We start from the raw sequence: 12,387 nt of genomic DNA, 5'->3' as shown, positions 1-12,387 counted from the left end.
TCATTTTCGTCGCTCGAACTCATTGTCACCGATAAATCACTTTGACGGAATGTGTATATTTCAAACAGGTATGTCAAGCGTTGTTATGGAAACGCCGAAAAAGTTGGTGAGTAGATTGTTAGTAGAAAGCGAAAACGCTCTAGAGCAGAAAATCTCTCTTTCTGCTCGCGCGCGGCAAATAACCCCTTTCTGCTTCTAAATGGAAGCGTACATGAGGTACTTTCAAAGTAAGTCGTCGAAAAATGCCTTTTAGAGGCTTCTGACAACGCTAAGTAAATGAGAAAACTTTTGAGAGGCATTTGACAATAACAAAAGGCTTTTAGAGACTTCTGGCAACTCTAAATGAGTAATGAACGTTTCAGAGGCTTCTGCCAATGCCAAAATGTCTCCTATAGAGCTCTGGCAGTATAAAAATGCCTTTTAGAGGCTTCTGACAACGCTAAGTAAATGAAAAAACTTTTCAAAGGCATTTGACAATAACAAAAGGCTTTTAGAGACTTCTGGCAACTCTAAATGAGTAATGAACGTTTCAGAGGCTTCTGCCAATGCCAAAATGTCTCCTAGAGAGGTCTGGCAGTACAAAAATGCCTTTTAGAGGCTTCTGGCAACGCTAAGTAAATGAAAAAACTTTTGAGAGGCATTTGACAATAACAAAAGGCTTTTAGAGACTTCTGGCAACTCTAAATGAGTAATGAACGTTTCAGAGGATTGTGGCAATACCAAAATGTCTCCTAGAGGCTTCTGGCAGTTCTAAATGAGCAAAAAAAGTGTCAGAAACAAAATAGAAAGCAGTTACAAAATATCTTTTAGTGGTTTCTGGCAATGTCGAATAGTTCAGAAGCCTCTAGATCAAAATGACTTTCAGCTTAGCAGGTGATATTCTGCATAGAGCTGGACAACAAGTGTAAAAGGTATCATAACAAAAATTAAATCATTAAGGTCGATTTTCGCTTACCTACTCTAATTGGCGAAAATAAACGTAAAGTCCAATAGAAATAGTTTCACAAAAAATTGAACCTTATAAACATTTAAAAATTGTCTGAAATAAAAAGTGACATGTTGACTCATAATATTTTTAATTTTAAAATCACACTTTTCTATATTATTAAATATTTAATATGACAATGTTCTAAATTCGAACAAAGATACTAAAAATTGTTATTTATTATGACCACATTATCACAGTGACAATGTTTAATGATTTTAAACAATTAAAATTGAAATTATAATTTTACTAAAAGTTAACTTTTTAGAAACTTAAAATAATGTCAACGTTTTTCAAATATGACAAAAGTGGTAAAATGTATCACTCTGTTTAGTAGATTAGAAATGTGATTTTTACTTAAAACTGCCAAATTTAACCTAAAATTATTAAACTTGCAAGCCACGTCTTTAACTTTACTGAAGACAATATTCTGACAATTTGTGAATATAAAATTTAGATTTTGATATCAAACTGTAACACGGTTCAACTTTTTCTTACTATCAATTTCAATATTACTCAATTGTATTCACTTTAAGAGTGTTTACAGTGTTTTTCTCATTTTAATTCTTTCTGACAAAACAAGATACAACAGCTTAAAACTCAGAAATCTGTTATGAAATAAACTATTATCTATCAAATTTTAAGAGCAAAATTCAGAGATGATCTTAAATTTACACTCATCTTAGACTCAGTATTTTCTTATAGTTCACTGAAATTAGGATTCCTAAGTCCACCTTACTTTCTGTATTAATTCAGATCTGAATGTGATTCAATTAATATATCTAAGCAATTTCTTTTTGGCAAAGACAATATTTTTTTTTCTAAAAATTTCATTTGAAGTAATTTTGAGAATTTTTTAAAGTATAATTTAAATTTTTTTGTCCATTTTGAATCTGAAAACACTTAATGTTTTTGCTATTAAAATGCAACTTTGCCTATAATTTTAATGAAAATTTTTAGTGCTCTTGTCAATTACAACTGAAAATGGTAATATAATCAGTTGTAATTCACAAGAGCACTAAAAATTGTCAGAATAAATGACAACTGACAACATAATCACAGTGATATTGTTTTAATGATTTGAAATTAATTTCCCAGATTTATAACGTATGATTCATCAGTTTTACCGTGAAAGCCACGATTTTAACTATATCGTGAGTACGAAATTTAAATTTACAGGCCAAACTATGACTTGGTGAAATTTTTACTTTATTGTAAGTTTTGACAATTATCAATTTAAAAATGTTTCAATTGTTGTCATTTTCACTGGAGATTTTAACTTGAAATACTCATTTAGATTGATTTGATTAATCCAACTCCAAAATACTGTTTTTTTTTTAAGTTTCAGTTCAATTCAGTTCGGCTTCTGATTTCTGGTTCATAAATTTAGTTAAGATAGTTGTAAATATTTTTAAATATAAAAAGTAATTTTACACCAGGAATTTGTGGTATTGTACAAATAATGCAGACACTCTGGAACTAAAGTATGGTAAACCATAACAAAATCTTAAAGATATTACTAATTATTTTGCAGATGAGTGAACTATTCGGTCATATAAGCAAAAACATTTTGTTTTTGAATCAGATTTCTAAATTCCGCCCTAAAACTAAATGCAATCCTACTTTAATCTGGATCAGATGAGCAAAATAAACATAGGAAAGTCGCTACATCCAACCATCGTGGGTAATGTGTTACTTTCTTTTTCATTTAATTGAACCATTTTCTATACAACTTGCAATGTAGTAACTCGATACCTGATATAATCAATAAATATCAGGTATTTTAGTGAATAATTAAGTCGTTTTTCGCTCAAAGTTTAAATTAAGCTGAAAACTAGCGGGATAAAACCAAACTTAACAGCTAATTATAGGAATTTTTGAAAAACATTTAAATTGTTCGACTTTTAAATTTTACTTTAAAACAAAAGGACCTTTCCAGAATATTTGGAATACCTTGCATGAATATTGTAATAATGAAAAAGGTTTCTTGTGATTGTGAAGTAATATTAGTACAAATTTGCATGACCATTATACAGTCTGTCTCAAATTCGATGCTCACCATTGGGATCTCAGTTATTATCGAAGGTACAAAAATGTTTAAATTAGAAAAGTTTTAAAGAATTACTAATTCAAATCTCTTTTGAAAAATAACCCAGCATTTTAGGTTTCCAAGATATTTGAACAAAACTGAAAAATGATTATTTTTTCTTTGGCCATTAATGTGCAAATCGATTAGTGGACAACTGTTAAAGTAAAATAGATATTTTTATACCATGCGATACATCAATAAAATGGTGATATTTTGGCCTATTAGATGATAATAAAATTAGATATGGCTTCTATAAGTAAAACAAAAGTTAGTGTCCTAACCTCAAAAATAAATAAAGATAGAACATTTTTGGGACAACCAAATTATTCTTCAGAACAAAGTGTCCTAACAATGTCCAAGTTCCAACCGGCTGTCCAATAAACAGTTTGCAAAATAATGGTCATTTAAGAAATCATCTTCTTCTTCTTCAAGTGCCGTGTCAGGTCCCCCTGACGTTGGCAATTACTTGGGCAAGTCTTTCTCGATTCTGCGCCAATCGAAAGAGTTCTTCTGCGCTGCGTATACCGGTCCATTCACGGATGTCCCTCAGCCAGGAAGCCTGTTTTCTTCCTACTCCTCTACGTCCTTCCACTTTTCCCATCATGATCAGTTGTAGGATTCTGTATCGCTCTCCTCTGAAGATATGTCCAAGATATGAGATTTTCCTGCACTTAACTGTATTTAGCAGCAAACGTGTTGCATCGGCTCTGTTTAGCACCATTTCGTTGGTCTGCATATCTGTCCAGGGTATTCTCAGCATTCGCCGGTGTAGCCACATCTCAAACGCTTCTAACCGATTAACTGTAGCGGCCTTAATGGTCCAGACCTCTGCCCCGTATAGTAACACTGACCATATATAGGATTTTACCATTCTCTGCCGTAATTTTAGGTTCAGATTATCATTGCAGAATAGTGGTTTCATTTTTTGGAATGTTGTTCGGGCTGTCTCTATTCTGCATCTTATTTCTCTATCTGGATTCAGTCACTTTCAGAGAAATCATCACTGTTCAGTTTTTTCGAAATATCTTGAAAACAAAAAATAATAGAATATTTTTCAAAAAAGATTTGAATTATCCATATAATTTTTTAAAACATTTTTGTTACTTCAATAATAACTGAGATTCCAATGGTGAGCATCAAATTTGGGACAGACTGTATATGATCACTACTTTTGAACCTACCAAATTTGGATTTAAATTCTGAATTAGCACCAGACAAGTGTTTAAATGACATTTTCTTGAATTACAGGCTACTATAGGCCTTTAAATCATTCACAATGTACCGTTGGAAAACCTTACGGCGCTAAATAAAAAAATCTAAAAAAATATACTTACTTACAAACTTACATACAAAATAACGAGCATACGTCTTACATACTAAGTTTCATACAGCCTTTATGCGCTGCAGGTAGCCATTTGAACCTTCTCTCAATCGATATGTTATATTTTGGTTATTTTCGCTTAATGTGGAATGTTTACCGTAAATCAGATAGAACCGTCACCGAGAATCTTGTTAAGCACTGGTTCATTGAATGAGCACACCCACAGCAAATATCACATACATACGAGGAATCGATAATTATAATTCGCTTCAATTATAATTACGTTTACATTGGAAAGGTTTCTTTCTACTTACAATATCGTTATTTACGTAATTTACAAAACTAATGGAATTTTCAGGTATTTTTGGCAACGTTTAGAAACCCTTCCAAATCACAGATTCTTTTAATTCTTATAGACTAACCCTCCCCAAACTGTCGCTTTAAGCCAGAAAGCGGCAGTTTATTTGTTTCACACACGATGTCCGGTTATCAACCAATATGCTGTGATCTATAGCCGGACAAACAATCATCCACCCACCCAAAAGGCACAGTCGAGCCTCGAAACAAAAACTTTCATCAAAACTTACCGTCGACTTACCAACAAATCGCCACACGCCGTAAACCAATAACTTCTCATCTCTTTTCACTACCCATATGTACCTGAGCTTATATTCAATGAATGTGGAATTGAAATCGTACCGACAAAGAAACGTTTATGACACCTACACTGTTTTTTTAACTTTGTAAATGTAATAGTCGAATGAAATCAGACGGTTTCATGCCACAACGCCTAAATCAACCGCCATAGATTCGTGAGACTATAACACTTAATTCTACAATTATAAAAGGCAAAGTATCCTAAAAAAAATTAAACAAAACATATAGTCCTATTGAGACTGGAATTAAGAAAAAATAAACAACTTAACTTTAACGCTCGTTTTGTCTTGAACAAACCTTAAAACTCCTGTTGTTACACCGTAAATTAAAATGATATAAACCATAATATTTTTTTTAATAGTATACTGAAGAGAATATAATTCATTAACAAGACAAGGTTAAATGTTCGACTATCTTTACAAGCTCATAATAATTTTGACTTTAAACCACATAAAAAATAAATACACTGACAAATAGAAAATTAATCTGTAAAAATAGCCAAAGATTTTATGGAAAGTAGAAGAGAAACAATTTTGTTCAATTCAAAACGATAAAATCCTAACGTAAAAGCAGGCGATAGCGGATACCGGTTTCTACTAAAATATTAGTTTTAACATTACAAGACCGGTGCCCGCTTTGATTGCCATATTATCCAAAAAAAATAATAAAAGATATATTAATCGCATAACTTTTGCATTTGAAATTCATTCAGTTAAAAATAAAATGCTAAAAATATGTCCTTGCTTAGATTTGTTTTGATGACACTCACTTATTGCGGCAAAACAAAATAAAATGCGATGGAGTACCAAGCTGGAATAGAAACGAAATGATCCATCGACTGCCTTGGTAACTGTTCCTACAGTGTCAGCGTTGGTTAATGATTTCTGAAGGGGTCTTCTATGAAATCTGCAAAGACAAATCGGAATATGACATTTAACAAAAGTAAACTGTAAGAAAATGATAAAAAATACATCAATTTATGTTCTCAAAAAAACACCGAAACCAGAGCAGATAAATAAACGAATATTTTAAGGTAGTATTATGAATAATTATTATCATTACCAATGTCTTTCTATTTTGGACGAGATTTTGGTTTGATTTTTCTCATACCTAAAATAGCAGTTGCAAGAGGTAGGAATCTTTTAAAAATAGTTAAATTTTGGAGCAACTTTGCAATAATTTTGGTATCAACTTCAAAATAGTACCATCAAAACTGTAAGATTTCCATTGCTGAAAATTTTCGATTATTTCCTACCAAATTTGAAAAAAGATAAAAGCTTTGATTTTGAATAGTATTTTTGTGATCCGATTTGGAGACTGGAAGAAAAGTATACAGTAATATAGACGGTTAACAACTGTTGTTAAAACACCAACTAGCTCAGAAACACATTCGGCACTGTTTTAGGTTTTCAAGTACAGGGTGATTGTTTTATATTTCTCTCAATAACTAACTCCGTTAATTTTAACCTGTCAGCGTAGTGTAAATTAGCAAAGTTGCAGTATTTTTTTCTGAATGGCCAGAATATAATAAACATTTTTGACACATGTTTTGCTTATTTTAAATACATCACTCTGTATTTTATTTGCTCAATCAAAATTTTTTTTCTCAGGTTATGTTACTTTCTTTTTAAAAATATAAATTACTGCTGTTGTCAAACGTATCAGTGTTGTTGCCATAAACTAGCGTTTACAGTGTTGCAACCTAAAAAATGCATTATCAAAATATCCTGATAGATCTCTTATAATTTTAGTTTTTACAACTGTCTACATTTAATTTATCAATTTTCTCAAAGCTGAAACTAATTTTAAACGTCAGGTGACTGTTTTGACTGATGTCAACTGCCCTTATTTACAGTGTTGCAAGTACGAAATTGCATAATCAACGTCACGTGACTTGGCTCTTACAATTTCAGCTTTCCCATCTGCCTAAATTTGATTTAACAATTTTTCTAAAATCAAACTGTTTTTTGTCGTCACATGATTTATTTTGCCAGGTGTCAACTGGCCTTTACAGTGTTACAAAGTTCAAAGTTTAAACTACATTTACAAGGACATTACAGAAAGATTACATGACTGTTTTTGACTGATGTCAACTGCTTTATTTACAGTGTTGCAAGTTCAAAATTGCATAAAAGAAGCCATATTCCCCTAGTTAGATAGGGGATTCAGGAAGGAAGGAAAATTGCATAATCAAGGTCACGTGACTTGGCTCTTACAATTTCAGCTTTCCCATATCTGTCCAAATTTGATTTAACAATTTTTCTAAGATCAAACTGTTTTTTATGGTCACATGATTTATTTTGCCAAATGTCAACTGGCCTTTACAGTGTTACAAGCTCAAAATTGCATTTAAATTGCATTTTAAAGGTCATGTGACGGTTTTTGACAAGTGTCAACTGCCCTTATTTACAGTTTGAAATTGCATAATCAAAGTCACGTGACGTGGCTCTTACAATTCCGGGTTTCACAACTGTCTAAATTTGATTTACCAAATTTCTAACGTTTAAAATACAATTTAAAAGTCACGAGACTCCTTTTGACAGGTGACAACTGGCCTTTACAGTGTTGCAAGCTCAAAAATTAAATAATCAAAGTCACGTGACACATGAATTCAGAGATGCTTCAACCCGGACATATACGCATAGCTGCTTTCCAACGCAAACTCTGAAGAGATCTTCAATAAAGCGCTTGAGAGAGAAATCGCTAGTATTAGGGTCAAATGAGACGCCGATTAATGACATCAAATACGCGGACGATACAGTTATATTATCAGACAGTCTAGAGGACCTTCAGAGAATAATGAACAAAATATTATGGGCTAACAATAAACCTCAAAAAAACGAAATTTATGAAGATAAAATCAGAACAGTAAAGGGAGAATCTAACAATTAACAAAACAACTCTTGACAAGACAACTACAGATATTTAGGCACAATGATCAGCTCTACTAACGACTACTCTAAAGAAATCCAAATACGCATAGAAAAGGGGGATTTGAAGCTGAATCTAAGAATCAGAATAGCAAAGTGCTACGTTTTTTCGACTTTGCTTTATGGAATGGGGGCCTAAACCATGAATGCAGCAACCGTAAAGAAGCTTGAATTCTTAGAGATATGGGTGTACAGACGAATACTCAAAATATCATAGACGAAACACGAGACAAACAACGAAGTCATGAGAAGAGGGAGCAAGGAACTGGAGAATGTGGAAACCATCAAAACTAGAGAGAAATATACCATGCTGCAATTGATTGTACAGTTAAAAATCCAAGATAAAAAAGAAGTTTAGGAAAGAGGAATAGTACGGATGCGTATCAAGCAAACTTTTTAGAGTAGCCGCCTCCAAAGTCCGGATTGCTATGATGATTGTTCTCCTCCGCCGCGGAGATGTCGTGTGAAGAAAAAGAAACTCAAAAATTAGATAATCAAAGTCACGTGGCATGTTCCTTACAATTTCAACTCTTGCAACTGTCTAAATAGTGATTAACTTTGACAGGTGTCAACTGATCTTCACAGGTTGCACCAAGAAAATACATATATTTGAATTCAAAAATAAGAGATTTTCCGATTGAGCAAATAAATTATAGGATCTTTCATAATAATCAAAACATGTGTCAAAAATTTGACAAGTGATTGACATCAGGCGATTCAAGAAAAATACTGCAAGTTTGCTAATTTAGACTAAGCTATGACATATCAGAATTAACAGTTAGCTATTGAGTAAAATAAAAACAATCACCCATCTGTCAATGCAGCACTATTAGAGTTAGAGTCGTTCGAAGCATTTGTTTAGTAGAAACAAAACTGTGTTGTTAACTTATTAGAGCCAAAATCAAGTTTTTACAAAAAGTCACACCAAAACTTACAGTGTCGTCACTGTCAATAGAATTTTTGCTGAACTTCTACGAGTTTCCTATAGAGAAATAAGCCGTTAAATTCCGTGTTCAATTTGTGTCTTAGCAGCAAAATTGTAATGGCAACTAACTTTTTAAAAAATGAAACACCTTTTCTTATGTAAATAATAAAGAAAATACGATTATAAGGTTAACCATGCGCGAAATAAAGGCCGCATTCGTTTTGACCTGTTCACAATGACGTATTTTAGTCAACTGTCACATTACGTCATCGTGACGACAAAATCGCCTTGGGCGTTGCATGGAGCGTCCAAACAAACAGGGTCAAACACAAAAAAAGTTTAAATAGGCTGAATTTTGCCACATTTTTTTTTTCAAAAATTATTAGTATTTTTAAAGAAAAATCAATCGATTTGGCAATTTGCCTATTTGCCGACTATACAGGCTATTCTTGAAATGACTGTACACCACTTAACCACAAAAAAGCGATCTAGGAAAACTTACCTACAGTGCGTTTTTTTTAACGCGCAACATAGGATTTCACGTGTTAAATTTTTAAGCCCATGTTAGACCATGTTATTTTGGAACTACAGGTGTAAAACTTGACAAATGTGTCTTTAGTACCCTGAAGCTTAAGTACAACCACCAATTCGGTCTAAAAAGTGTTCACAAACTAGCAAAAAGTCATCTTCTTTCGAAAAGATTTATACTCCCTGTATGTATGGTAGGTGTTGTTTTTGATACTGACAGGGCAGATAGCAGGTAAACATACATACAGGGAATATGGAAAGATAAAATATGTTCCAAAAAAGATGACTTTTTGCTAATTTGTAAACACTTTTTAGAGCGAATTGGTGGTCTTACTTAAGCTTCATGGTACTGAAGACACATCTTCCAAGTTTTATACCTGTAGTTCCAAAATAACATGGTCCAACATAAGCTTAAAAATTTAACACGTAAAATCCTATGTTGCGCGTTAAAAAAAACGCACTGTATATCCAAAGTTGCTTAATTTTACCGCTAAGGGAGCCAAAGTTCGAAAATTAATATCGATTTTTCAAATTATTTTGATTTAGGACCAAAAATTACTACATAAACGAAATATTTTTTTAATGTGGGGGGATATAATAAAATTTACTTGTGGCTCGTAAATAAATGTTGATATTTTTGTTACTCCTCTGTATCGATTACTTTAATAATTTATTTGCTACTAGCTGACTTTATTTTGAAACTTTTTTGCCTCTTGCAAAATTATTCAGACAGAAAAAATATTTTGCGACCCATTACTAAACGTTAAATAGACACGAATAAAAACATACGAAATTACTACCAATTAGCTAAACTTTATAACAAATATTCAAAATATTTTTAATATATTTTTTTCGTCTAGCTAATTGATAATTATTTTGTATGTTTTTGTTTGCTCCGGTTAAAAATTTAGTGATGAGTTGCAAGGTATTCTACTTCTTTTTAGGAAAAACCCGTAATGTCTGACAATAATTTTGCAGGAGACAAAAAAATTTCAAAACAAAGTCAGGCAGTAGGGCAAAAATATTCAAGTAATTTTTATTATTTCAACGGATTAAAAAAATATTTCGTTCAGGCTAAAACATCTCAATTTATATAGTAATTTTCGGTCCTAGATCTTATAAAAATCGATAAGCGGATTTAAGAATTATTTCGAAAAATACAAACAAAATAGGTAAGTTCGCTCAGATCGCCTTATTTTTGACCAAGAAATTTCTGATTAAGCGTTGTACAGTCATTTCAGGGACACCCTGTATAATTAATTTTATGATTGAAAAATTCCAAACGACTTATTTTGATGGTCTGTTTGCGATAAGTGTACTGTGTTTAGATTTGTGTGTTTTTGCGTATATTTGTTTAAAAGACTCTTCTACTCGGTGTTCATTATTTTCTGTTTTGTTTGATTTTGAGGTTACTATTTATTATCTTTTGACAAATAAAAATTAAATCCAGTCAATGGCTGCTTGACAATACTGCATCGAAATTTTTGCCTACCGAACTCTTTATTGGCTTATCTATTTTTTACTCGCGCATGATTAAATTTGTCAATAATTACACAGTTATCCCTATCGTCGGTTTTTCCTTTACTACACCTGTATGGATAGTCTAACGTGTCTTTGTAAATGATAAATTTTTAGAAAATGAAATAAAAAAAGACTCTTCTGTTCTGTTCTGTAACTTTCATACATAAAGCAGTTTTTTTCTAATTTTGGCATATAAAGTGACACTTTTCAAAACTGATTAGAGTGACAAAACGTTTTACTTTATGTAACTGGTTATGAAAAGTTCATTTCATCACTCCCTGTTTTTATGCATTTCCGTAGAAACATATGGGCGACATCCATCATAACATGTCGTTGTCACTGTTTATACAAGGTGCTATGAAAGTGAATACGGGTTCCCATATTCGACGGACCCATCTGGCAACGCCATAACTTTTGACAGAGATGTCAGATCGCTTAATGACATACCGCGTTTGAAGCGTCAGTCCAAGCAGATTTTTACCATGGAACAATACACGCCACGCGAGCGCTCTGAAATAGTTGAAATTTACATTCAACAGAACAAGTCAATTGTGAAAACTCAACGTGCTTTTAAAAAAATAAAAAATGTGAAAAGTGCGCCTTCTAAGAACACCATTAAGCGTTTATACGAAAGAGGCCAAATAAAAGTCGACCAAGGCGATCGGCCGAGAATATCGCTGCCGTACGAGCCAGTGTTGAGAGGTCCCCAAGAACATCCCAAAAACGCCGTTCTCAGAAGTTGGGCATGGCTCGGTCCACTTTACAACGGATTATTCGCGTTGATTTGCATTTGTTCCCGTACAAAATTCAATTGACGCAAAGATTGTTGCCTGCGGACAAGCCTCGTCGATTGGAATGGGCCCAAAGAGTCATTGAAATGGCCGAAGATGACGAGCAATTTTGGAACAAAATTATCATGTCCGATGAAGCCCATTTCACATTGAATGGGACCGTAAATAAGCAAAATTGCCGTATTTACGCCACTGAAAATCCTCAGGAGATTCAAGAAGTGCCTCTTCATGACGAAAAAGTCACAGTTTGGTGCGGCGTTAGTGCGAAAACGGTCATTGGGCCCGTTTTTCTTCCAAAATGAAAATGGCCATGCTGTTACCATCAACCAGGAGCGTTATCGCGACATGATGACCAATTTTGTGATGCCAATTATTCGTCGAAAGCGTATGAGGCAGTTCTGGTTTCAACAAGACGGCGCTCCACCGCACACAAGTCGCATAACAATCGATTTTCTGAAGAAATTGTTTCCGGGCCGTTTGATGTCGAAAAGTGGTGATTTGGACTGGCCACCGCGTTCGCCCGATTTGACGCCGCCTGACTTCTTCTTGTGGGGATATTTGAAGTCAAAGGTTTACGTTAACAAGCCAAGGACCGTAGAAGAGCTCAAGGACAACATTCGTGAAGAAATAGCCGCTATTC

At 33.3% G+C, this 12,387-nt stretch overlaps 1 protein-coding gene across 2 annotated transcripts in view; it reads right to left on the bottom strand.

Annotated features, from left to right (window-relative positions):
• Positions 1 to 12,387, bottom strand: part of Fs(2)Ket (Importin subunit beta Fs(2)Ket) — a 41,246-nt gene that overhangs the window by 2,822 nt on the left and 26,037 nt on the right. Inside the window, exons 15-16 of one of the 2 annotated variants that reach the window (XM_081974270.1) lie at positions 4,079 to 5,958; positions 221 to 3,493 (exon numbers count right to left, since the gene is read on the bottom strand). In XM_081974270.1, the coding sequence (XP_081830396.1) occupies position 5,958 (1 nt within the window). In that variant the 3' untranslated portion in view covers positions 221 to 3,493; positions 4,079 to 5,957. Of the gene's footprint in view, positions 1 to 220; positions 5,959 to 12,387 lie in introns of both variants that reach the window. The other variant, XM_081974269.1, reaches the window with a different exon arrangement.

The sequence above is a fragment of the Ips typographus genome, linkage group LG2, assembly GCF_016097725.1.
Source record: "Ips typographus isolate SLU linkage group LG2, UJ_Ityp_2.0, whole genome shotgun sequence".
In the NCBI taxonomy this organism is placed as follows: Eukaryota; Metazoa; Arthropoda; class Insecta; order Coleoptera; family Curculionidae; genus Ips; species Ips typographus.
This window is presented reverse-complemented; position numbering and strand designations above follow the sequence as displayed.